The 27,190-nt window shown below is 42.0% G+C and overlaps 1 protein-coding gene across 1 annotated transcript in view; it reads right to left on the bottom strand.

Moving 5' to 3' along the window:
• LOC113121943 (NACHT, LRR and PYD domains-containing protein 12-like) overlaps positions 1-27,190 on the bottom strand; it is a 79,504-nt gene that overhangs the window by 17,554 nt on the left and 34,760 nt on the right. The window contains 1 exon segment of the mRNA XM_026292837.1: positions 19,579-19,752. Coding sequence (XP_026148622.1) covers positions 19,579-19,752 — 174 coding nt within the window.

Here is a 27,190-nt window from a genome sequence, read left to right on the forward strand (position 1 = left end):
TAGGACGTTGGCATGTTCCTCTCCCATAGGTTGAGAGCGGTGGGGTGACCTGATGTATCACTGTTGCTATGCCTCCAGGCAGAGGTCAATCTGTTCCTGTAAGACAGAGTACAACAACAAAAGCAACAGACACATCCTATCTGATGTTATGTCTAGTTCACTTCTTGCACTGTGAAAAACCTTGCAATTACTGGTAAAGTATTCATATCTTAAGCTTGCTGCTGTTTTGCACATACCAAATGCTTCATAACTATAACTGCAATAACGCCTTATACGTTAAGCTATAATGAAATAAAGGTAATATTTTACACAATTCCCCCTTGAGACCAAACCAGAAATAGGAAAATATTCATGGTACAGCCATCGTAACATCTTCCTCTTCCTCAACCTCCGCTGCCTCCCCCTTTTGGAGTAAGCGGAGGCATTCGGAGAGCCACCTGCTGGCCCTCCATGGTGGTCACAATGAGTCTGTTACAAAGAGATCTAATACAGGGAATACAACAACCACCCAATACCAGAGCAATGACCATACCAGCGAGAGAAATGAGAACAGACAGTTGTCATCTTCCCTTTGCCAAATGTGCGACTGAACCAATCATCCAAGGGGTTATTAATACCTGAGTGTTCATGCCTCTGCCTGGACAGAGCCCGTAGGCCCTCCAAGCTTTCATGACGGACCCATCTGGAGCTGTGTTGTTAGGGATGAAAGTACAACACAGATTCCCAAACATAGAACACACACCCCCTTTTCAGCCAATAACATGTCCAGCGCCATTCTGTTCTGTCTCATTGGGGCGCAGCCCTCTGGGCTATCGCTATGGGTCATATCCCCTCTTCGCACCTGCGCACTGAAGAGAAATTCATTTACGCCCACCCGGGGTGGGCCCCTCTCGCCCGAACCGCGAGTCCACACGTCCGCAGGTCCCATATATAAGGCGGCGGTTTGGGCGGGCTCTTCCCTTTCTTTTCTTCAGGCTAAGCACTGAGAACAGGATTTTCCAACGATATGAATTCGGCAGACTGCGGCGTCACCAGAATCTGCGGCGAGTGTGTTACTGGCTACATCTTCGAGAACGACCTGCACCCACGCTGCGTGGGCCGCATGGGAGCGGAACACGCTGGCAGAGTCCTCACTCCAAGGACTAACTGCGCGTTCTGCAAGCAGCTGCCCCTCTAGGTAGTCCGCCAGAGAGCGGACTTCTTCATCCTTGCCGCTAAAGGGTGCTGGCAGACCGAGGAGAGGACTCCCTCTTGTCTGACGCTAGCATACTAGCTGAGCGGCCTACAACGCTCCCCGTCCTTCCTGAGCTGGTTCAACCGCTTCAGGATGCCCACTTCGGCCGGTACAATCCGCGGCGGGCGCCACGCCGTGTTCCTGTTTGGCCTCGATCACCAACCATCTCCGCTTGCCTCTCCACGGCAGCGTCGGAGCCAGCCAAGCTAAAGGCTCCGGTGTCGACCTTCTCCCCGATCACGCAGGCTGACATAACGGTAGATGGTTTTCCCACGGTTCCGGCGCTGGAAGAGAGCCTGGCGTCTCTGTTCGGAGCAAAGTGCATGCTGTGGGCCGGGCGGAGGCCTGCCCCCCACTGCTCCGAAGGACGCGCTAGCTGTTAAGCTAGTGGACAGGTCCCACCAGTGTGCCTTCCAGGTCGCCGCTGCAGCTAATAACATCGCCGTCCTGGCTCACTCCCTGTCCAAGCTCGCGGCGGACCCCGAGGCCTTCCCGCCTGATCGCTCAGAGGAGGTTAGCAAGATGGCGGGCGCTATTCTGACTCTCTGCGCCCCCATCGCTGTGAGAGCGGCCCGTATCGCCGCGTGGCAGACGATGGCGCACCGGAATATTTGGCTGCACGTCTCCCCCATCCCAGAGACGGTGAGGAAGGTTTTGTTGGAGGGTCCCATTATCCGTGACGGCTTATTTGGACCACACTTCCAGGAGCTGGTTAAAGAACTCCAATCCATCAATTACATACATAACAACATGCTGAGAAACGGAAGCGGAAAAGTTTCCCAAACATAGAACACACACCCCATTTTTCAGCCAATAACATGTCCAGCACCATTCTGTTCTGTGCCGTCATTAGGGAAGTGGGACCCCATTGCTCTGAGAGGCCCTCAATGGTGTCACTAGTGAGATTGGTCAATCTCAGCAGGTTGTAATGTACGTAATTGATGCGATCCACATTTTTGTTGGGGGTGACTGGGAAGCATGCCGAAATTATAGGTACATTCTTAAACCCTGTTGCCACTTGGTCTGCCAATTTGTATTCATCAGGGGCCCTCTTGAAACTCCAATTGCATCAATGTATGTGGGGCTGCCCTGCGTGAGATCAAAATTAGCCCTACGTCCCCCCAAGAGGAGAACGTGGCGGCGCCGTTTCTGGGTAAGTTTCACTGGAATTGACTGTGTGGGACCTAAGGGAAACATGGAAACCTTATTAGCATGCCCAATCAGCGCTATTGGAACCCCTAAGCAAACCATAGAACAGGTGCCCTATCAGGATGAGGGCAAATGTAGGTGTAGGTGTAACCCTCCTCTGCCACGGGGTACCTGCCACAGGAGATGACAGAACACCGATCAAACTGAAAAGAAGTCGGGGTCCATAATAGAGCACACAATAGTCGCTGGTTTTTACTGCTCTCTTACCTCTCCACTCAGTGGTCTGGTCACGCTCATATTTCTCCCAAAGCAGCATTCCCACCAATATCATTAGACTAAGCCCTACTACTACAACTACTGCGAATTTCTTGTGTGGCAGACCCATACTGCCCTACTCTGAGACTAGCAAAGGCACTAATTCAATAATAGCGGAAGTAAGCAATACAAGCATACCAAAAAAAAAAAGGACTATAAAATACTGGTGGCATACTAGAAGGCTTAGCAAACAGTTTTTCTGGACCCAAAGTCTTAATTCACTCCATATGGCTGTCCACCTTTTGGACAACGGACTTGAAACCTTCTCACCTACTTATTTGAGTCCCCTTCTGTGTTTGCCTCAGCAGCCAGAGCCTCTTTAATGTCACTCAACCGTCTACCTGGCTCCTCTGCTTGTGTGCACATGCTCCAGTGACACCATACATCACCTTTCTCTTGCAGTCTCATTTCGTGGGATGTCCTCCCCAGCACTCTGAACGGTCCCGTCCAGCGTGGTTCCGACCACTTGCGTTTGATGGGGTGTCATCAAATAATGCAAAGACATCATTTACTGGCTGGAGGACAGGTGGAAGTAAACAGCTGCAGTTCGAGCCTGGCTGTAGCAATTCTTTCTCAAAGGAGGAGAACATACCAGGTCTTATCTCATCGGAGTGAGTAGCGTTCTCTGGCTGTTGCAAACTGTGAGGATTTTACAACAAAGCAAATGGTCACTGACTTAAACCAATGTGGGGGTTGAATGTTTGCTTGACCCTTTGGTGGTATGTGGTTCTGTCTGTTTATTGGTTTAGTGTTTTAGGGTAGAAAGTTGTAAATAACTGTCAACAATTTGTTTCTTTGATGGTAAGAAGACTGAAGACAGTACCTGAACAAACAATGTGGGGGTCTGTTCAGGATTAGTCCAAAGTACTGTATATAAACTGGTCTTGTAACACAGACGGCAGAGGATTTCTGCAAGGATGTCCTCTCTGGGCCCGTGATTAAACCTGAGATGATTCATCACACTTGTGGTTGTTTTCTGAGAATTAGCAACTCTCAAACTTAAAGAAGGTCAGTGATATGGCAGTCAATATGCTTATTGTCAGTTCCACCCGACAAAATAGTCTAAAGGGGTGCTAGGGTCGATATATTGGACCCTCCATGGCAAAATGTACTTCTGAGCAGTCTTCTCCCCAGGTCACTCTACTCCTCACTCACCTAATTCCCCTGGGTGTGGTTGGTTTCTTCACTGGTTTGAGACGAGTGGTTGGTTCTATTGGTTCCACCCTCCTTTGTAGCCAGACTTCACCACAGGTTAGTTGGAGTTTAGAATGAGTCCTTGCTGGTTTGACAGAATTACTCAGACAGTACCTTTACCTCTTTACAGTGTGTTAAATGAATCCAGGAAAGTCTTTCAACATTTCTCACAACCATGAGTATAGACTGCAGTACTTGGTCAGGTCCTTCCCAGCACAGAGAATACCAATATTTCCTCTTGATGATTTTTACGAAGACTCAGTCTCCTGGATTCAGTCTGGAGTCTGGTTCATGAGTAGGACCCTCATGTTGTGCATTAATACAACATTTACAACATGTTTATTATTCAACATTTTTGCCATGTAATCAGCAATGGTCTCAGTCATGTGAGCATCATCCTTAATGAATGGTTTAACTGAGGTAGATGGTAACACTGCAGTAAGATGTTTAATTACCTGGTTTACAAAATATGTACCATTATTACAATAGATTTTCTCTGGAATTCCAAATCTGGGAATAATAGTAGTTGTCAGTGTTTTAGCTGATGTTAGTGCATCAGGATACTTTGCTGGAAACACTTCAGTCCATTTGGTTAATGCATCAATGATCACTAAACAGTATTTCTTTCCCTCACCGTCATTTAGTTCAATAAAATCCATGCATGTGTTGAAAATGATCTTCAGGTAGTGGAAACTTTCCACTATTTCTTGTCACAATCTGTCCCTTTGGATTATTTTTGCACAAATTTCACACTGTTGACAAATTTTTTAGAGTAGTTTGTAAAACCGTATGTTGTAAACACTATGTTTATTAATCTACCATCCCTTCTGCTGACATATGCACATGCACAGCTGCATATCTGAATAAACTTTTAGGTAACACTACTTTTCATCTTTCCATCTTCAAACGTTATTGTCATTTAATTTACACTGTTTTCTCTTTGTTTTTGTTGTTACCCATGAGTCTTTTAATTTCTAAGGTTCACTGTTCTGCATGTCTGTAAGTATCTGCTCATCAGGATGTTCAACTGTAACTGTAGCATGTAAAGGCAGCGGTTTCTGTGCTACTGATCTAGCAACTTCATCAGCTTTACAATTACCAAAAAGAAATCATGTCTATTCCTCACATTTGTATCAAACTTACAATTAGCAACCTCTTTAAGCAGCTACACAGCATCAAGCAGCTACACAGCATCTAACAGCTGTAAAATAAGATCTTTGTGTGTGATGGTCTTACCAGATGATGTGATCATTCCTCTGTTCTTCCACTGCTGAGCAAACACATGTACCATTGAAAATCCATAATTGCTATCAGTGTAGATATTAACTACTTTTACTTTTCCTAACATAGAAGTTTCTGTTAAGGTAATAAGTCTCACTGCCTGCAATGATAAATGAGATGGTAGTGATTCAGCTTTAAAAGCAGCTTTAAGGGTTATAACAGTATATCCTGTAGAATTAGATCAGTCTGAGTTGTATTTTTTTTTTTTTTTTTTTTTACAAGATCCATCTACAAACATTGTCATTTCAGCATCTTTATAAGGTGTGTCAGTTTGGTCAACCCTGGGCAACACTCTATTCTCAGTTTCAGCAATACAATCGTGGCCCACCATCCTCAGCTATAGGCATTAATGTAGCAGGATTAAAGGTTGTACATCGCTCAATAGTGAGATGTGGCTGTGAAAGCAATGTAGTCATGCAGGACAGATGTCTAGTTGGTGACATGTATGCTATCTTGTTTTGCAACAACAGGACAGAGACTGCATGTGGAACCTTTAGTGTCAGAGGATGGAACAACATGATGTTTGCTGAAGCTTGGACTGTCATGGAGGCTGCAATAACAGCTTGAATACATACATTACTCTTTCTATTGGATCCAATTGGGTAGAATAATAAGCAATAGGCCTGTTTTTGTCCCCATAAGTTTGAGTCAGCACTGAAGTCATGTGACCATACTTACAATCAACAGTTTGCATAAAACATTTTTCATGGTTAAGCAGTCCTAAAACAGAGGTGCTGGTCAGGGTCTTTTTAAGACCATTAAAGGCTTTTTCTACAATTTTAGTCATGTTATTTTATAAGTTGCTATAGTCCAGAGCAACGGAGAGTGGAAAAGAAGTGAAGAGACGTTTGAAAGCAGGTTGGAACGGGTGGAGGAAAGTGTCAGGTGTGATGTGTGACAAAAGAGTGTCAGCAAGAATGAAAGGAAAGGTGTACAAGACAGTGGTGAGACCAGCAAGGCACTGAGAAAAAGACAGGAGGCAGAGCTGGAGGTAGCAGAGCTGAAGATGTTGAGGTTCTCTCTGGGAGTGACGAGGATGGATAGGATCAGGAATGAGTCCATCAGAGGGACAGCTCATGTTAGATGTTTTGGAGAAAAAGCCAAGGAAGCCAGATTGAGATGGTTTGGACATGTTCAGAGGAGGGACAGTGAATACATTGGTAAAAGGATGCTGAGGTTAGAGCTTCCAGGAAGGAGGCCTAGAGGAAGACCACAGAGGAGGTTCTTGGATGTAGTGAAGGAGGACATGAGGATAGTTGGTGTGGGTGAGGAGGATACAGAGGATAGGGTTAAATGGAGGCTGATGATTCGCTGTGGCGACCCCAGAAGGGAGCAGCCGAAAGGAGAAGAAGTAGAAGAAGATTTTATAAGTTGCCATAGGTGTGTCATAAATCAACTTCAACAATGGACTAGACAACTCTGAGTAGTTTGGTATCCATGCTCTGCAGAAGTTTGTCATATCTAAGAAAAACATCATCTGTCTTTTAGTTTGTGGTTTTGGTATTTTAAGCATTGCCTCTTTTCAGTTTTGAGCTCTCCCTTGCTGTGCAAGGTCATGACCTAGGTATTTAAACTCACTTTGTGTTCCTGTTCTTCTAGAAACTTAAGCAGAGCTGTTTTGCATTGTTTTTGTGTGTCAGAGCATATCAAAATATCATCTACATACAAGTATTTGACTTCCTGTAGGAGGAAAAAACTTAGCTAAGAATTGATTTACAGCTTTTGTACCAAAAAGGAGTCTTATCTTCAAGCCTTGAACCAGCAATGTTACTTCAGCTTTTTTTTTTTTTTTTTTTAACATAATTTAAGTTTTTCATGGCTCAAATGTTAGCTTCAGTCAGAGGTGTGTCTTGTATCTCTTAATTCTGTTCAGTGTGTGTATTTTGCGTTTGACCTTTTTTTGCTGTCTAGTCATGCAGAGTAGCCTACTCCTCCCTCCTGCTGCTCAGGGCGTGTCTTTCTCTGTGGGCAGCTCTTGGCCCAGTGTCCTGCTTTTCCACAGACGTAGCAGTAGTCATGATTAACTATCTGCTGTCTGCCAGGTCTCCGGCTACGACCTCGTCCCCTGAAAATAACACTCAGAAACCATTTCATTATCGTAGTCAGTGAAAAACACTTTCTTTTATTCTTTTGCTCTTTGTTGGAGAACAGTGGCCACATGCACAACATAATTTTTTGTATCTGTCAGGGCACAAGTTTGCCAACCAATCTGATGCTTTCGAATAAATCCTGAAATTTCCGGTTTGAGGCCATTTAAGAAGGCATTCTTTAACTGCTGTGCATAAGGCCTATCCCCATTCTGTGCAGCACCTTCAGGTACTGATATTCCACTGTGAGTGTTAAACACCTCTTTCAGTCTGTTAAAATAAGCCAACACTCCCTCACTATCTTCAGCATAAGGAGGTTGAGGCCGAGGCACAGGATCAGAAGGAGCTGTGAGGACAGCACCCTCTTCTCCCTGGGCGTACGAAGGCAGCTGAGCCAGTGGTGGATTATTAGGATGAGGAGGTGTTCTACAGCATGACATTGTTTGATCATCTGTAAATTCAACAGTTTGCCCTAAATACAATGTTGATGAAGAGGCTTTTACCTGTTTATCTATTTGCTTCTGTCTCTTCTCCTTCCCTTCTCTCTCTCCCTCTCTGTCCATTCTAACTTTCTTTAACCACGTTAAACTTTAACCATTCCTGTGCTGCAAACAGCCCTTCTTTTCTCTGATCCTTCTGATTTCCCTTAGTCTTACTTTCTATGTCCTTCACTCACTTTCTATAGCCTTCACAGTTTAACTTCCCCGAAAAGCCATATTTATTCCCATTTTTCTAATTTTCCTTTTTCTTTTTTAAATTTTATTTATTTATTTTTTAATCCTTTTGATGCATCAATTTTGCATTACTGGTGTTTAGGCCTTCTAATTTAGTACGCATTTTATTTCCTTATATTCAGTTACTATTTGTTTTTACTCACTACTGTTCTTTTATTTTATTTATTTATTATAATTATTATTATAGGCTACACTTATTATTTTAACAGGCTCCTTATCGACCCCCCTTTTTGGCCCCGCAAAGTCCTGGGTGCATGAAAGGCTGTCATGGTCTAGGTCTAGTGGCCATGGTTCTGGGACGGGTTGGATTTACTGTGTTCAATACAGGAGTCAATTTGGCCTATCTTTTTGTTTTGAGCCCTCCCCGATATTAGCCAGATCAGTTCTAACCTCACTCAAAGTCCGTGAGGGCGGAGGGGCAGGTACACAATGTGTCAGGTGGTGCCAATTTGCTCCAGCTTTACCTTTTACCTGAACCCAGTGGGAAGTAGCCTCCACCACTTCAAAAGGTCGAGTCCACCTGGGTTCAGCCCACTTTCTCTTGTGGACCTTCACTCGTACCCAGTCCCCTATCTTTACAGCTGGAGTCAATTCAGGAGTTGCCGGCTGGTCAACCTTCAGCTCACTTGACCTGCACAGATAGACTTTTTAAGACACTAGTGCTTTCATATATTCATCACAATCAATTTGCCACACATCCAACCCAGGAACCCCTGGAAGATCCCTGGGAGGACCAGGCATTAGACAACCAGTCAGCAACTCATGTGGACTCAAGTGGGTCTTTGACCCTGGTGAGGTGCGCATAGACATGAGGGCGGCAGGAAAGGCCTCCACCCAATTCAGTTTAGTGCCATGCTTCTCCAGTGTTCTGCTGTTTACAGTCTAAAACAAAGCACTTACAGTGGGTGGCGTTGCCTCTCTCCCTCCTGTCAGAGGCACCTCCTTTTGTGAGCACGATTGATCACTCAGTCACACTCTGTCCCTACTCCTTTAGCTCTGTCCCCTCTTTATTACACTTTCTTATCTGCTTTCTCTCAGTTGATGTTGGGCCAAGGCCAACATCTACTTGCCCCCCCTTTCTTCTCTGCTGCTGTCCTCACTTTTCCTTCTGTCCCTTCACTCTGTTAGAACACACACATATATTCTTAAATTTGCTTCACCCACTTCTCCGTGCTGCTTCAACAGACAGAGGGCTTGTGTTATCATCGTCAGGTTTCCACACCGATTGCAGGACGCTGACACCGCACACTTTAACCAACTGTACAAATACATATATATATATATATATATATATGTATTTTATGTTATATATATATATATATATATAGACCAAAAAATTGAAACAATAGAAACTTACCGGTAACTGAACCTGCTTTTATTTTTATATTCTCTTATACCTTTACCTTAACTCACCACTTACCGGCTCTTATGGAGCCGTGGGCACTATGCTTTTAGCGTGTTCAATGAGGGTCTTTAAGGGCAAACCAACACTCCCCAGAGGCACCCTTCCTCGGGACTTTATCCTGTACGTCTACAGGAATGGGCCCCAACCTTACGGACCTGTAACAAAATTTTAGGCGGATCCCATCCCCCACCAGGGACTTTAACCCAGTGGTTTCCTTCTCCCGTCGGTTTAGGCTGCAATCACTATACTTGAATTATTAATTCAACCAGTCCTCTTATCTTTGTAATTTAGTCTCTTTTTGTCTTTATCTCTTCCTGTTTCTCTTTTCTCTTTCTCTTTTTTCGAACTTCACAACGTCACTTTTCTTCTTATATTTCACTTTTATTCTTATTCTTTTACTTATCTGTGTTCTCTTAACTTATTTACGCAGGTTTTTTACTGATTCATTCAGTGTTTAGAATTTGGACAGACGTGTGATTTACTATTGACACCATATAATTTGGAATATTCAATAGCAGACTTTTAAAGATAATAGGCGTCTGCTTACCTTTTTGAGTGTCACCGGTGTCAATTGCAATCGTCCATCTGTTTTACTGACCAGTCCTCCGTTATGATCACGTCCGGGTCACCAAATTGTTGTGACTGGAATTTCCTCCCTCAGTTCTGCGTGTTCGTGTGATCAAAAAAGCTGAGGCGATAAATATGGTCTCAAATAGTCTGTTTATTAAAACACACTGAATAAAGCAGTTGCAGAGCTCTGGGTCAGACTGTCCCTAACACCAACAGTGTTTTCTGTGAGTTCACGAAGTCTGACTGCCTATCTTTCCCTGACCCAGTGATTATATTACAGTGTGAAATGTGCAATCTTTAGGACGTTGGCGTGTTCCTCTCCCATAGGTTGAGAACAGTGGGATGACCTGATGTTTTACTGTTGCTATGCCAGTCAGAGGTCAACCTGTTCCTGTAAGACAGAATACACAACAAAAGCAACAGGCACATCCTATCTGATGTTATGTCTAGTTCACTTCTTGCACTGTGAAAAACCTTGCAATTACTGGTAAACATATTCATATCTTAAGCTTGCTGCTGTTTTGCACATACCAAATGCTTCATGACTATAACTGTAATAATGCCTTATACTTTAAGCTATAATGAAATAAAGGTAATATTTTCTGTAGGTCATGGAACCATAAGTTTGCAGACATAGAAATATGCTTTAAAGTTTTTCTTGCCTCATGGGTTTACATGATCTTAACAAGCAAAGCAATTCAACATGACATTAAAGAAAAGATTTGGCCAACAGATGATCCCAAATGTTTGCTTTATTGAACACAATATACAGTCATTGACTGAACAGATTTGGGTTGGGTGGAAGCACTGAAAACATATCCCAACATAGTGGAGATCAAATCCATTCTAAAACATTCCAATATTTCCATAAGGCCATGAATGGATCAACAATATTAAACAAGAAATCCAAACATTCCAACACGAGGTCAGCTTCAAATATGGACCACAGAGCAAACACATTCCCACATTAGAGTTAGCTTGGCTGTTTTCTCTGCCTGGAGAGCCAATTTGTCAGCAGAGGTCTCAAGTGCATCTATGTCGTCTTTCAGTCTTTTCTTCTTCCTTTTAACTTCCTCAATTTCATCCAGCACATATTTTCTCTGAGTGTTTTTTTCCACATCATCTCTCTTTCTTCTCATATCTTCAAGATGTGGAATGTATCTCTGTCAGACACCACCACCTGACATCAATAGCGGTTTGTTAGTTGGGACATTCTTGGTGCCACCCACAGCCCTGAGGTCCAAAATGCACCTCTGTGCTACGTACCGATCTTCTGAAAGGTTCTGATCCTCAACTTGACGGCCGATTCAAAATCCACACTCTACAGAGGCTTGGCCATGTGAGAGGAGGAGGAGTTGGCGGCAGAGTCTCCATAGCTTTTCATATGGTTTCTGTGTGGACTTCCTGTCATGCAAAAATGTGTCAACCTTGTCTGAGTATGGATCCAAATGGGAAAACTGTGAACTCTGAAGCAGCACAATCTCATCTATGAATTGACTGTAGAGTCGAATTAAGTTGTCACAGTCTTCTTCATTTACACGCTGGACATGCACAAGGTTTGTCAAAGCCTTCCTGAACTTAGTTATTCCGACACCTGCATCTTTGAAGGCCATTTTCCTTGGGTCCAGGAAGGAAAGGTGAGACACAAGAGGAGATTTGACAGGGGGACTTCTCCATCAACTTCTGGACAGTTAAAACCAAGAACTTCTAACTGCTCCTGTGAGGCCTGGGCCCAACAAGGACAAAGCCACAAAATAGTTTCAAGTTAATATTGAAAAACAAACATAGTGATGCTCATTTCTGATGATCTCAGTTTCTGTTTAGAGTTAAATACTGAAATTGAATTAAAACAATCTCCATATATATTGTATTTGTAAAGTGGCTTTCACAGGACATATCTACTTGTAATATGCACTGCAGGACTATGGGAAACTAAATAGTTTGGATCAAATTGAATTTATTAAATGAAGTTTGGATTAAAATCCAAAAAATACCTGCTGGGGATTGTTTTCCAGAATCTTCTCTATCAGGCTGTTAAAGATGTTGCTGCTCATGGTCTCATCAAGAAAAGGCAGAGATTTCAAATGTGGGTCAAGTGTAGTGCTCATATGAAGAAAGTGCACAAGTATTGAGTCAGATTCTGGGTTTCTTTTCATGAAGTCAGACAAAATGGCAGATTTGACATCTTTACCAACTGTTGGATCTGTGTCACTAACTTTCATAGACTCCAGGATGGTGTGTTTCGGTGGCATTATCAATGAAACTGTTGGCAGCTGCTCTGTGCTCAACAGAGTTGGGACCATGTTCAGTGGTTTAAGAACCTGAATGATGTCCTCAGCTACTTTTCCATCTTCATCAGACAGAGGAACAATGTCCTTTATGTTCCTCTTAACACTCCTGTCTGGAAGTGCTGAGAAAACAGCAGGGTAGGGCTCAAGCATTGTCATAGCTGGAGTTCCACCTGGTGGGAACATCCTGAATCAGCTTGTGTGGAGGCGGTCGGAGCATCTCTTGTTGGTCTTTAAGTTCTGCTGCAGCAGTAGTGCTGCCCACCTTTGGCAACATCTGGTTAAGGCCCATTCCCTTGTGTAGTGCCAGATTAACTGTGTGAGCAGAACATCCAATATTTGCTGAGAATCCGGCTGCTTCAACTGTATCAACAATATTTGGAGCGTCATGTGTTGTCACAGGAATAGTGGATTTTCCATCTGCTGCAGCTCCCTGTAGTATTTCCCACAGATCATCACTTGTCTGGCTTTCATAGACAGCCTGTGTCTGCAGAACAGGATGTGCAATGACCCAGTTGTCCGTAACGTGGTGCACCGTGATCCTAATGAAGGACTGAGCTGCACAGGAGGTCCACCCATCCCTAGTTAAAGCAATGAACTTTGCATCGCTCAGCTCCTCCACCACTTTGGCTTTTACTTCGCATATTAGAAGTGTTTCCTGTTTGTGAAACAGGTTCGACAGATGGTCTGCGCTTTGTCAGAGATCCATCTGCTGGAGTCAGATAAGTGACATCAACCTCAACAATGGGCAGCAGGAGGCGTGGCAGGAACGCGATACGTATTGTGGCTGGTGTTTGTGATATTGTTGCACCCCGAGATATTACTATTGTACAATTACTAGGAATTTTTACAACACAAAATATCTCAATTTGGCAGAAACAATGAGATGACAGACAGACAGATCTCCATCTCCTGTCAGACATATGGATATGGAACAAAATAAAGGGAAGTGATCAGACATTTCATTCTTGGAGAAATGATTTAATCCCAACATTAGCTCCCTTAAAAAAACCTTCTAATCCTATAATAATCCAGACAGTCCTGAGCTAGATGAAGCTTTAATCTGTGCAAACCAAACTATCACTTTAATGGAATGATTTCTTTCTTTTTGCATTCACTAATAAACAGATTTTCTCATTAGCTAGCTCCACACTGGAGAGCTGCTTAAAGCTGGAATTCTAACTCAAAGTGACACTGACACGTTTTTTCAGATTTAATACTGTAAAGCTGCTTTAAATCAGTGGTTCTCCAACTTTTTAGACCAAGTTCCACCATAATGACCAACATTAAAATACAGTAGTGTAGTGGGCCTAACTATTCAGCTACAGCTCTGCACAGTTAAAAAACCAGGCAGTTTTCTTCCTAAGAAGAAGATTTCTTGTTGTCAGTCACTTTAACATTGGAAATCCACAGTTTGAACATTAGAACTGCACTGTGCTTACACACAGCTGAATAAAAAAGGGAAAGAATGATTCCATTAAAATCACTTGGACCTAAAAGTTCAATAAAAACTGTCCTGTACTTAAATGGACAAAAATACTCAAAGATTCAATGACAATGTGTTGTTTTAACATGAATTGATATTTAATTTAGTGATTCCTCTGTGTACCGCTAGAGGGAGCCTGAGTACCGCTACTGGGACCCGTACCACACTTTGAGAACCACTTCTTTAAATCAATGTGTTGTATAAAGCGCCATACAGTATTCGCCATACGCCAAGGCAGGGAGGAAGCAGTTTGAGTCTCTAGCATTGGTTCTTGAGGTTTCCCAGTCTTTCCATTTAACAGCTGTCGGTGTTTATTGGACTCCTTCAGCTGAAAACAGCAGCTGATATCAGACAGGAAGTATAAGGAGCCAATAGTCCTGGGAGATTTCAACTGGACTCGGTTCCATCCTGTATCTGCAGATTGCAAAGCACTTGGACTCTTTCCATTAGTTTCAGATTTTGGACAGGCCCACTAGACCAGTTGTGAAGGTTCCTGAAGAACCACCTTTAATTGATTTCATTCTAATTAATGTTCCTCAGAAATATTCTCCACCTTTCATATTTGCAAATGATATTAGTGACCACTGTGTCTTTGCAACAGTTAGAAATCCTCAGACTTCACAAACCAAAGCTTCCATTGGAATCAAACGTGATACGAAGCTTTTCTCTGAACAAGGTTTGTTACATGATCTTTAGAACTTTGAATGGCAGAAAATGGACCTTCTAGCTGATGTTGGTGTTTAATGCTTGGAAGTTCTTTTCTGATGCTTTGACTGGACTGATGAATAAGCTGCTTCATTCAGGCATTACAGAGTTAAAGCTCCTAAAAATCCCTGCATCTCTTCCCAATGATCAGATATGCTTCATGATCCTGATCCAGCTTGGGCCAAAGCCAGGCAAACCAAAGGGGGGTCTGATTTGCTGCGTTTCAGGTAGTTGTGAAATTCTTGTAGCGTTGCAATCGGACAAGCTGAAGCTGATCATTTCCTCTTTCAAATATCAAAGAATTGAAATAATCCCTCAAAACTCTGGAAAACTGTTCAATCTTGGACTGAAAATGAGATCAGGCAGAGTCTCCACCTCATATTGTGAAGGACACACAGCAAATGACAGATAAAGAGGAATGAATTTAATGAGCACATCATAGCTTCAGGTTCCATGTTGGAGTCTTTAAACCCCCCTCATGATGAGCCAGATGTTTATCCTTCTGCAAATTCTACTTTTTGTTTTCCTCCTTTTACTGTCTCTGAGCTGTATCAGGCTTTTGGATGTTTCTAAATGGGCCTGATAAATTAGAGCCTTATTTTTGACACATAGCAGCTGATTTTATTGCTTCTCCTTTGACATATATTTTGAATGTGTCTCTTTCCACCTGTGAAATTCCAAACATATGGAAATCAGCCTTTGTTCTCCCTCTTTTTAAAGGAGCTGACCCTACTGTGCTCAACAACCACTGTTCCATTTCCAAACTATCTGTCCTGGTTAAGGTTCTGGAAAAACTTGTCAGTCAATATGAAGAATATTCTTCTATTCTATTCTAATTCTATGAAGGTTACACTACTTAATATGATGGCAGAAAACACGGTGCCTGGTCTGCTGAACAGCAAGTTCGGTTCTAAAAAGGATAAAACCAAAGTTGTGTTCACTTATTGTAGTGATGAACTGTCCTTTCACCGAAGCACCACAAGTTTGAAGTAGCATCTTCAGGCCAAACACATTTTTGCAGCTGTTAGCAAAGATGCCAGTGCTGAGACAGTGTCAACAAGAGTGTAGAGACTGTTCATTTAGTCTCTTTGCAGACATTTCATCTCTAAAATAGGATTAGAATAGAAATGTTGATTGTTGACATAAGAAAACTGGAGGATCTGTTTCCTTCAACTAGTTTGTCATGTATTTCTTTATTTCAACACATTTACAGGTAAATCCTAGTGTTTGACATTTGTCAGTACATTTTTAATGGATTGAGAACACTATTAACAATATTGAAATGGCCCATTTGATTGAGTGGGAACACGTGTCCAGGCATTTCTGACATATGAAATATATTGGAATGAACCTTAGTTTAGGAGTCAGAGTGTCAATGTGTTATCAGTCCATCTGGATGGTGCTCTTCTGTGTCTCTACGACATGATGTATGATGCACACAGTGATAGGCCCCTGAGGCTTGTTGGAGTGGCTGTGCATGGGAGAGGGGGGCCGTTCTGGTTTGTTCTGGGCTGGGGGTCTTGTGTAGTCAGACGCTGGAGAAGTAGCGGGAAGCAGGCGTGGGTTATGGCCAGACAGTAGCCCTGGTTAGTGTTCTCTACTCATTGTTCCTGTTTAAATGAACATTTCTAAGAAGACCCACATCGTCTGGTACTTAGTCATTGACTCAGACATACTATGTATGTACCATTGTAAAAACAAACATTTGAAACTGTCCCTCCTGAGGCCTGGTTGTCTCAGTGTTGAACAGGTCTCTGGACTATCAGAGGGCTATCCCAGTCCTTATTAAAGCTTTCTACAGCACCACGGGAACAAGGGGGAGGTCAGAGTTTCAGCCTGACCAAGTGTTGTTGCTGCTTTCAGCCACTAGATGGAGACACAACATGAGCCCCCTCATACAGAGACACAAACCCAAGGGCCCATGAGCTCTGGGCCCCTGCTTAATCCAGCCCTGATTATTAGTCACTTTCCAGCAGCAGCTCTATGGACTCTGGGCTCCTCATACACACAGATAAACACGTTTCAGTGAAATCTAATGAAGCTACAGTTACAGACGAACATGGACACAGGCAGCTTCATTTCAGGTCAGCTTGCACAACCACTTTATGTCGGCTAAAGAAAAGGATCCACTTCCTGTGAGAAACAAAGTTCAACAGGTTGGAAACAGTAACGTATGTAAGAAAGCTTCTGCCCTGTCAAATGTTCTTCCCTGATGATTGATATATACAGATAGAGCTGATATGTGGACACATGGAGAAGTCAAACACTTGAAGGGAACTTCTTCCTTTGCTGAGTCCATAAGGATCGACCCAGGACTTCTACTCATTCTGAACCCCAGTCCAACATGGACTCATCCTCAGCTCAGTTTACAGTAGGAACTGTCTCTTACTGTGGGTCTCAGGATCCAGGTTCAGGACTGAAGGCTGGAGGATCAGGTCTGGACCAGTCCCTCTTGATACACTGACAGCTGGATCCTGGACACTCTGGTCTCTGTCAGTGGTACTGACCTTTGTGAACACAAACATGGTTTTATTGACATGAAACATGGTTTTCTTCTGTTAAAGGGAGTTTTTCCTTTCCACTGTCACCAAGTGCTTGATCAGGTGTTTTTTTATGATGGTCTAAATGCTTGACCTTAATATGGAAAGTTTCTAGAGATTATTTTTATATAGATTTTTAGGATTGGATTTGAGGACATATATATTTTAGTATGGAAATAAAATTTGATTGAACTTAATTGAACTGAAACCTATTTTGATTCTATTCCATATGTTATGGTCTGATAACAGCTACTATCCCGCTACCATATTAGCTATTCAGGTCTACATATATAAAGAAACCCAACACCAACTGATTATCGGCACCATCCACAGACCTTTCATTCACCTTCTTATTCATCCTGCACCATGGTGTTTCCTTTGTTTTTATGTTATCCTAGAGGTTAGAGGTTCTTTATAGGACAGGTTAGGACCCTTTCACCTGTCTCCACTCCTCAGCAACATGCAGATTCAAATGGCTCTGCTTACCTTTTGTTTGGTGATCACCAGTCGCTGTGAGCGACAGGCAGGTCGTCCAGATGCCGAGGTCCCGTCAGCCTGCCCTGTTCCTGACGCCAATAATGTGGTGGATAATTCTCTGGCCAGGGTGAAGCTGGCGAAGCCCCACAGACACTGTTCTTCTCTTTTCTTCTCTGCAAATGTGTGAAATCAAACTCTCCAGTCGACAAAGTCTGAACCACGTTTATTATAGCAACAGTTCCAAATAAACCTGTCATAATAATAAAAATAGAAATACAGGCTATGTACATAATGAATATAAAAGACTGATTATATAAGATTCAATGAATGCTTATGGAATGTATATGGTTACATATTGGATCATGTCCCACAGTTTCCATGACTGAGCAGGGCTGGTCTCTGTTTTGTTCCAGGCCTGGGGCTGCAACACAACATGCCAGTTTTCCTGGTTCAGCAGTGGGACGAGGAGAATGGACAGCACATACAAACAGATTCAGTAGAAATGAGGTGAGCAGACTCAGACTGGACCAATGAGCAGGAGCCGGGGCTTCCAAACACCTTTCTGAACAAAACAAACCATAACCAGGGCTGGAACTAGAAAAACTGGGAGAAAGAAGTTTGGTTTCCTATGGAGTAAGGGGGCACCTTTCCCAAAAAGTGGCAGCAAGCGACCACTGCACCGTCACTGCAAAGAGTGAGGCCACTGTCACATCTGGATGTGGACACTCAAATGTAAGGAAACAAAAAGTGGTTTAAAAAGGCAAAAAGACAAAATCAAGACATTTCCATATTTGGATCAACAGCACCTTGATAAGAGTTTGAGGTGAATTCATATAAACTGTCTCCATTCAGGACACCAGATCCCATCATGATATTACAGTCAGACATTTCACTGAGCCACATCTCTACTTCACATCAGGTCCAAGGTTCTGGAAAGGTGTGAGTCCAATTAACAGAGACCGTCAATCAGGACTGAACTGGCTCTTGTTCCTTTTCCTCTCACCATGTCGATCACAGCTCGAGCCCTGTTAGTCCTGGTCTTTGCTCTGGTGGACTCCATGTCTTCCTGATTTATTACATCCTGCTGCAAAAGAAAGTCCAGCAGCTGGTTCAGATCATCTTAAACAAACTGGGCCCGAACTGACAATAACAAGATCTCTGCTGACAGACTCTGAAGCCTGTGTAGATTTTCATTTCTTGGAGCAGCATCTGAGGAACAAGCAGGATAAGGACTTTTATCAACTTATGCTTTTTACAGACTGTCAAAGCAACCAGATCGAAGCTGTGACGCTGTGATGACCAAAGTGACTTTGTTATGAGGTCACCATCAGCTGGAGTGATGCTGCAGGTGGATGAAGACTTTACCAGTCAGGTAAACACCGTGCTGCCCAACTGTTCCAAATATCTGCTAACTTCATTTCAAGACCACTTTGTAAAATCAGAATTTAAAAATTGGATGAAGACAGTGTTTCAATGTTACTCAGGATTTGTCTTTGGAAGATTGAGTCACTGTTTCCCCCCTGAAGCCAAACCTGTTGGAACAAACCTCAGTTAGAAGGTGAATAAATAAATAATCAGATTCTCTTTTCCTCCTTTTTATTTTCTCCTTCTCTCAGCAGGCGTCCACATACAAGGAGTCATCAAACCCTCAACTAGCTCCAGACAATACACTGCACCACCACACATCATGGATCTGCAACGTATGTGTTCTGTACAGTCACTGCTGACAGTCCCATCAGATTTCTCCTCAGTTCATCACAGGCTGTAGTTTGGATTCATTCCTTCACATTATGGATTAAACTGTTCACTGCTAGAATTTGATCAGACTGAACTGAAATGATCACAAATGTTAAATTGACCTGATTTGCTGATTCAGAGCCCACATGACCTCTGACAGACCCTATGACTCAGCCCACTGCTCTGGTCTTCACTGTGACTTTAAGGTGAACCAGGATTTGATTCAGACTGGGATCCTGTTTGAAGACTGACTGGATTTTTTCCACTTCATTGACTGGCTACTGATAAATTCTCATGTGAGACATTAAACTGATCCTGCTGATCCGACTTTCGCATCACATTCATCTCAGCACACAACCTAAACATGGGGTCTGACCTCAGAGTCTCCAGTCTACAGTCTGGACTGTGCAGTCCACCACACAGCTGCTGCACTCCTGGATCCTGCAGGTTGTTGTCACTCAGGTCCAGTTCTCTCAGATGGGAGGGGTTGGACTTCAGAGCTGAGGCCAGATAACCACAGCTGGTCTCTGACAACCTGCAGCCCTCCAACCTGAATAAAGAAGCAAAGAAGGAGATCCAATGTGACACTGATGTTGATGCAATGAGGATGGTGATAATGATGACAATTCTTCTTCTTTTCATTAGAAAAATGAGATGAGATCAACTTGATTAATCCCTGAAGGGAAATGTAGAATGATAATAATGAGAAGAATAATATGAGAAGAGTCAGAATAATAGTAATAATAGTCTGACTATATCATGATATTATTGTCAGCACATGGGAAGAGAAGCTGCTTTCCTGCTTCCTGCTTAAAGTTTGTTGACACAGTTCCAAAGTGCAGCAAAACAATGCATTTGTGGCACTATGAGTAGTGATAGATAATATTACAATTTAGGACAACGCCACCCCAGGGATCCCATCTAAAGCATCTAACTGGGGAGAAGATCTATAAACGCACATAGGTAAGCTCTACTGAATAGGACAATAGACCATGTCTCAATTCACCGTAAGCAGTCAGAGGTCATTAACACATAGCCATTAAATTACTTTTATTAATAAACAAATTGAAAAGAAAAAGATAACCCACAACATACCCAAATTAATCCCAGGAGCCAAGTCTGGGCTCTGGGGGAATAAAGACCAAAGAGGGGCTGTACGAAAATAGAAAAACCACCCAAAACACAGCAAAATAATAACTAAATTGTGCACCACAAACCAAGAAAAGGGAACCGTCACCACGACACCAGGGCATTGGCTCCTATCACACACAATTGAAATTACTACAAACAAATGCAATAACCAACAAACAGATATACAAACAATTAACCCATACAATTCACTCCAACATCACAGTGCAACACAGAGAGACACTACCGTTAAGGTTGCTATAAAGCAAGGATTGCGCACAAACTGGTACGAGCTACAAGCCGCAACACAACCCAATCCAGTAGTTGCAGCATAAGTAGTAGTCCGTCAGGCTCGTACACACAAAATTAATCTGCCCCACAACCCAGGTGCACCACCCGCAGTCCTGTTCCTCACCCCAGAGGAACAGGACTACGGCAGAGCCCACAGCATCCAGCACTCAGTCAGAGTAGACGCACAGCGAAGCAGCGGCAAACGCAAGGATGGCTATGCAGCCGTAGGGTAGTAGCCTCCAAATGTAGCAACCTTAATTGACAACAAAGGCAAAACAGCAAAAAAACAAACAAAAAAACGAGACGATGCAGTTTCTGAAGAAATTGCGTCGGGATTGCTGATTGCCGCGAAAAGCTCGAGGCAAACCGCGTCGCCGAAGCACGTTTTGAATCGCCCCAGGCAGTTGCAATAATCGAGAAATACGAACTGTAGTGACGGTGCTTTTATTTTGAGGAAATGCTATAAAAAAGGCTTTTATTTTGAAAGGACAAAGAGCTACAGGAGACTCATGGGAATTTACAAAAGAATCTGGACTTTATTTTGAATATTCCTTATACTTTACAAAAATGTGATATCTTCCTATAAATAACTGTAGACTTTTATTGTGAAAGTCTCACAATGTCCTGGGAGCAGACACCATGACCTCAATTAGTTCATGAAGCTGTATACGACCATTTTAAGATCATGTTGATCATGTAATTTCAGGGCTTTAATTTTGAAAGGACAAAGTGCTGAAGAAGACTCGTGGGACCTCATACAAGAATCTGGACTTTGTTTTGAACATTCCTTATACTTTACAGTTATTTAGTGGAAGATATTACATTTTTGTAGACTTTTATTGTGAAAGTCTGACCATGTCAGAAACCATGGCTGATGTGATAAATGGCCTCACCTGGTGCCTGAAGCAGTATGCCAATAACCAACGTCCCTTTTAATATTGAGTTGCTGTTTCAGGGGTTTTCTGTTGAGAAAATGCTATTTCAGGGCTTTTATTTTGAAAGGACAAGGTGCTGCAGGAGACTTTTGGAACCTTATACAAGAATCTGGACTTTATTTTGAATATTCCTTACAATTTACAAAAATGTAATATTTTCCTATAAATAACTGTGGACTTTTATTGTGAAAGTCTGACCATGTCAGAAAACCTTGGCTGATATTGAAAATGGCCTCACTTGGTATCTGAAACCGTATGCCAATAGGCAACGTCCGTTTTTTTTTTTTTTTTTAGATTATTTTTTTGGGCAGTTTTTTGCCTTTATTTGATAGGACAGTGGAGAGAGACAGGAAACTAGGGCAGGGAGGAAGAAAAGACATGCAGGCATACATGACGGCCGGCTCAGTGAACCGGCATCTCCTGCGTATATGGATGGGCACACTACCGCTGCGCCACCTGCAGTTCTCACGATGCCGGTTTTAATATTGAGTTGCTGTTTCAGGGCTTTTCTGTTGAAAAAATGCTATTTCAGGGCGTTTCTTTTGAAAGGACAAAGTGCTACAGGAGACTCGTGGGACCTTATACAAGAATCTGGACTTTATTCCTTATAATTTACAAATATGTAATATTTTCCTATAAATGTCTGTAGACTTCTATTGTGAAAGTCTGACCATATCCTGGTAGCAGACACTATGGCTGATATTGAAAATGGCCTCACCTGGTACCTGAAGCCGTATGCCAATAGCCAACGTCCGTTTTGATATTGAGTTGCTGTTTCAGGGCTTTTCTGTTGAGAAAATGCTATTTCAAAACTTTTATTTTGAAAGGACAAAGTGCTACGGGAGACTCATGGGACCTTGTACAAGAATCTGGACTTTATTTTAAATGTTCCTTATACTTTACAAAAAATGTAATATCTTCCTATTAAAATTTATTGTGAAAGTCTGAACATGGCCTTCTGGGAGACGACACCATGGCTGACATTTAAAACAGCCACAGAGTAAATTGCTCTAAATAGCTGAGAATGGTCCCCATGTGTAACAGCAGTGGACATTAGGCAGCCAGTCATTCTTAACCCTCAGGGGTCGACGCACGCGCTGGGGCGTTTTGACGCATCTTTTCCCGATAACGCTGAAACAAATTTAAATTACTCCGTCAATTCTGATCGTACAGATAAAAGAAATATATAATTCAAATCTGTAAAGGGTCTACTTTTAGTTGTATACCATCATAGTAAAAACAAAACGTTGTGCTTTTTTTAACCCTACTAACCCAAATTTTGACATGTCCTGACAATTGTACTTTTTTCAGTGTTTTTTAAACATATTAATGTCTAAAGTCTGATAACACTGTAATCAGCACAAAATTGGCTACAATAATATGTGAGCAGCAAGTTTATACATTATTGTGTTTTTGAGAAAAAAGTGTTTATGCATGGTTAGTGAAAAACTACAATTTTTTACTGAAATAAGACCATAAAACACAAACAGAACATTGGTTCACAAGACTTTGGAGACCAGCATGTTGTAGGCTAAAGTGTTTACTTCAGAGTGCTGTGAATGTCATCTTGTTCACACATTCACAGTAAACAATACACTGATTTAAATTTTCTAAGACACTTTTTGTCCAGAAAGGCCATATGCAAGAGGGTGTGTCTGAGGATGAATAGCCATGTGATTTACCTGAGAACACAAAAGATGCACTGAACGACCAGACAAAGGCGCGCATAATGAGCCTTTCAGTCAATGTAGATGGGACGGGTTAGTGCAGCACAATACAAAACAATGAGGAGCCAAACGATCCTCATTTGAGTTAAAATCAGTGTCCCCGCGTCTCGTGCTGCCTGGAACGGTGACGAGTTCAGCGTCCGGGTCGCCGGGTGGACTGGGAAGCAGGTGAGATCCAGAGGTCAGGATCATTGAGGTAATGCCCCCCAAAATGCATAATGGGGACAAGTGTTGACAGGTCATCTTCAGAGTCATCGGAGTCATATATATTGTCCAAAGGGGCCTCTAAGCAGGGCCCCATGGCGTACTGTGGGTCCTGCTTCCGGGCTCGGTTGCTAAACCAGGTGAGAAGATCAACCTGGTCGGAGGTGGGAGTGTGATGCGGTGAGCATGGCGAGACGGGGCAAGGACTGGAAACCAGGGACCCCATCCTTAAACAGTCCACGGCTGGGGTCTGTCTGCGGCGTTGGGAAGGCATGATGGGTGATTGGGCTAGGCAGTTCTCTGGTGTCTAAGGACTAGTGGATGAAGTCTGGTCCTTCTTCTGGCCAGGTCGTTCTGTCATGAACTTGGGCGTGGTCAGGAGCAAACTTCAACCAAAACACAAGAGTGAAGGAAAAGGGGCTTTATTGTACAAAAAACAAAGTTAAGACTTGAGCCTAGTGACTCTGATAATCCTTGCCCCTTTGTTTTTTTTTTTTTTCTTGGAACCTTGCCCTGAGAAACTTTTGGGACTCTTGTCGGGTCCCAGCTAAATTTCCCTTTGGGACTTACTAAAGTTTATCCTATTGTCTTAATTGGAGTGAAAACCATATAAATTATTTTAAAAAAAATAAACTGCAGCTGTTCCTGAACTTTGTTGCTGGACTGAAGGTTTGTATACAAAGGTTTGTTTTATTGCAAATATCTGCGCACTTGAGTAGACTGAAGAACTGTATATGAACAATTTATTATTTAAACTGATTGACTGAAATAAAATCAAAGACATCAGTAGGGAGCCCCTGGATTTCTTTGGACCAGCTGTTCCCTGTCTGCAGATCTGTCTGCAGAACGTTCCTGAGTGTGATTACCCTAAGTGGTGCAGTCCTGCTACAAGAAGCTCGTCTCATCACACAGCAAACCACGACAATTGTGTTTCTGATTCTGAATAGAAACATTGTCATCTTTGGGTTTAGGAATTTCAGTTTGCTAAAAACTTTGACACCACCATAACTTTACATTGTTCTCTGCTGGTAAGTGGGAACTGCTAAGTGTTAGGACAGATTGTAGTGGAGACTAGTTGTGTTTTGTCTCTGCAAACAATACATACGTGACAATTTGGTCATAATAGTGGATTTAGTGTCAATTTATTTTCTGTAGTGTGTTTTATGGTTTTCAAATTCAACAGATTTTCTAAAGGTTGGCAAAAATACTCATATTTCTAGTGTGTTTGTAAAATTAACATTTATTCTTATTCAGAACTACTTTTGTTCAAGAGCTTTCCATTTTAATTCAATCCCATAAAGTTCTTACAAAGAATTTTGAAATCTGCAGTAAGTGAAATAGACTTTTGGAATTACCAGTTCAAAAGTGCATTACATTTTATATCTATATTCTACTTTGTAAACAAAACAATTAGTCTTTTTAGTGGGTTTGCTTCTGCAGTAAGTGAAATTGATTTGACTAATTTACCAGTCTAAAAGTGCATTACATTTTGTACTCTAGTTTGTATTAAAACTAATAGATAATTTGAAAAACTTACAACCCATAAATTAATTGGAAGTGCCATAGCTTGAGTTTTACACTGACAATATTGAAATTGACAGGTTTGACCAAGCTTTCAGAACATTTTGCTCAAAATAATTACTGTAGTTTGAATTTCATATTCTCAGGATCTTCTTATTTAGCTTAACAGGCCTGTTCATTTCTGTTTGTAAGGATATACTACCGTTCTGCAGAAAATATTTTTGTTTGGGTATAAAAAGTATACCAGGTATTAAAAGCTGTTCACGTTAGTTTTTATAGTTTTAAAGCTCAACAATGCCACAAAAGGGTAAGAAGTCCCAAGCTGCAAAACTCCGCTGGCAGAGAATGAATGAATTTCAGCATGCAAGAAGTGAACACTCCAAATGTCTTCAGAAAGATCCCCAGAGCTGTGCAGAGGTAAATGTGCCTGCAACAGGTCGACAGGACACACTACCTGAGCCATCGGTATCCTATGCTGACGTAAGTGGATGTCACACACATGTTGCATGTGAAGCAGGACGTTCTAATGGTTACCAGGTAAATTGCATAAATCCACGTGATATGTCACAACTGCCTCAGGTTTCCTATGCTGACATTGTAAAGAGCGGATGTCACAGTGATGCTCCAAGTGTAGCAGGGTCTTATGCAAATTCTTATGCAGGTATAGGTATTATGTGGACAATGCAGAACTTTCCCGCTATGGCACATTTGGAGACCCATTACCTGGAGCTGTTGATAGCTTCCTTGACCTAGAGGCAGGTCTGAGCTGTTTGTTATCTGATGTGCAGTACGCATTGTTGCTAATGACAGAGTTAGGTATTGCAGTATTCAGAACCAGATCAGGCAGATACGGGTTCTTTGATCCACACTCCAGAGGAGCTGATGGTTTGCCCCTACCACCGAGTTTACACACTGCAGGAACTGCTGTAATGGTGACATTCACACATCTCAGTGACATGATTGACAGGCTCCAAAAGTGTCACAAGATGTTTGGCACACAGTCCTCTTGTAACTACGAGCTGAAGCCTGTGGTGTTTAACAGCCTGGACACATTAAACGTGAATGATGCTATACCAGACACAGAGAGTGGGTATGCAAACCTAGCAACCACTACAGTGAGTGAAAATGAATTAAGTGCATCCACTAACATCAATTCTGAATGTGAGACAAGAGGTTCATGTCATCCCTGATAACCAAACAGAACCTGAGCCATCAAACAGATTCAGTTTGACTTCAGTCCCATCACATGATGCTTCATCTTCATCTATGCCAATGACAATTACTGTTGACAGTAATGTCTCTGAACCTACCTGTAAACTGTCAAAACTTAGTAAAAGTCAGAGGAGAAAATTTCAAAGGAGACTGATGTTCTCAGAAAAAGCTCCACAAAGAAAAGAGAATCAAAAAAGTAAAGAGAGTGAAAAGTATGCTTCAAATGAAACATATAGAGAAAAGAAAAAAACGTACTCGAGTACAAAATATCAAAACAATTTTGAATTTAGACAAAAGAAAAGAAATAATATAAAAAACCATTACAGAACAAATGTGGAATTCAGACAGAAGCACAAACGGTATATAAGAAATTGTTACAGATTTAATGCTGAAAACAAACAGAGAAAACAACAGAAAAATAAACAGTACCTTCTCAACCGTTACAGAGATAATGCTGAGTTTAAGCAGAGACAAAAACAGCACGTAACCAACCGTTACAGAGATGATGCTGAGTTTAGGCAGAGGCAGCGATCTTACATCACTCAGCGTTACACAAATAATCAAGAATTCAGAGTGTTGCCAACTCCTCAGTAAGGAAAGTAGCTGTTGGCTGTCCTAAAAGTCGCTAGAAGTCTCTAAATGATGTCATCGCCTAATTTGCATAAGTGTCATTTTGCTTGTCAATTTGTAATGGACACTGTGGGAGAAAGTAATAATGTTGTAGGAGAGCTAAAAAGTGAGTAAAAGAAACTGTAAATATGTTTAGAACTGTAAATGTATTTTCAGGTGATCCTTTGTCAATTTGATTTTTCAATTTAGCCATTTAATAGACTATCAAAAATAACCCAAATTACATATAATGAGTTTAGTCCTGTATTCTAACCCTCCTCCTTTATCTGGGCTTGGGACAAGCAAAGTGACTTAAAAGAGTTTTTTTGTGTGTGTTTTTGTGTTTTTTATTTTTTATTCT

This window comes from Mastacembelus armatus, chromosome 20 (genome assembly GCF_900324485.2).
Source record: "Mastacembelus armatus chromosome 20, fMasArm1.2, whole genome shotgun sequence".
In the NCBI taxonomy this organism is placed as follows: Eukaryota; Metazoa; Chordata; class Actinopteri; order Synbranchiformes; family Mastacembelidae; genus Mastacembelus; species Mastacembelus armatus.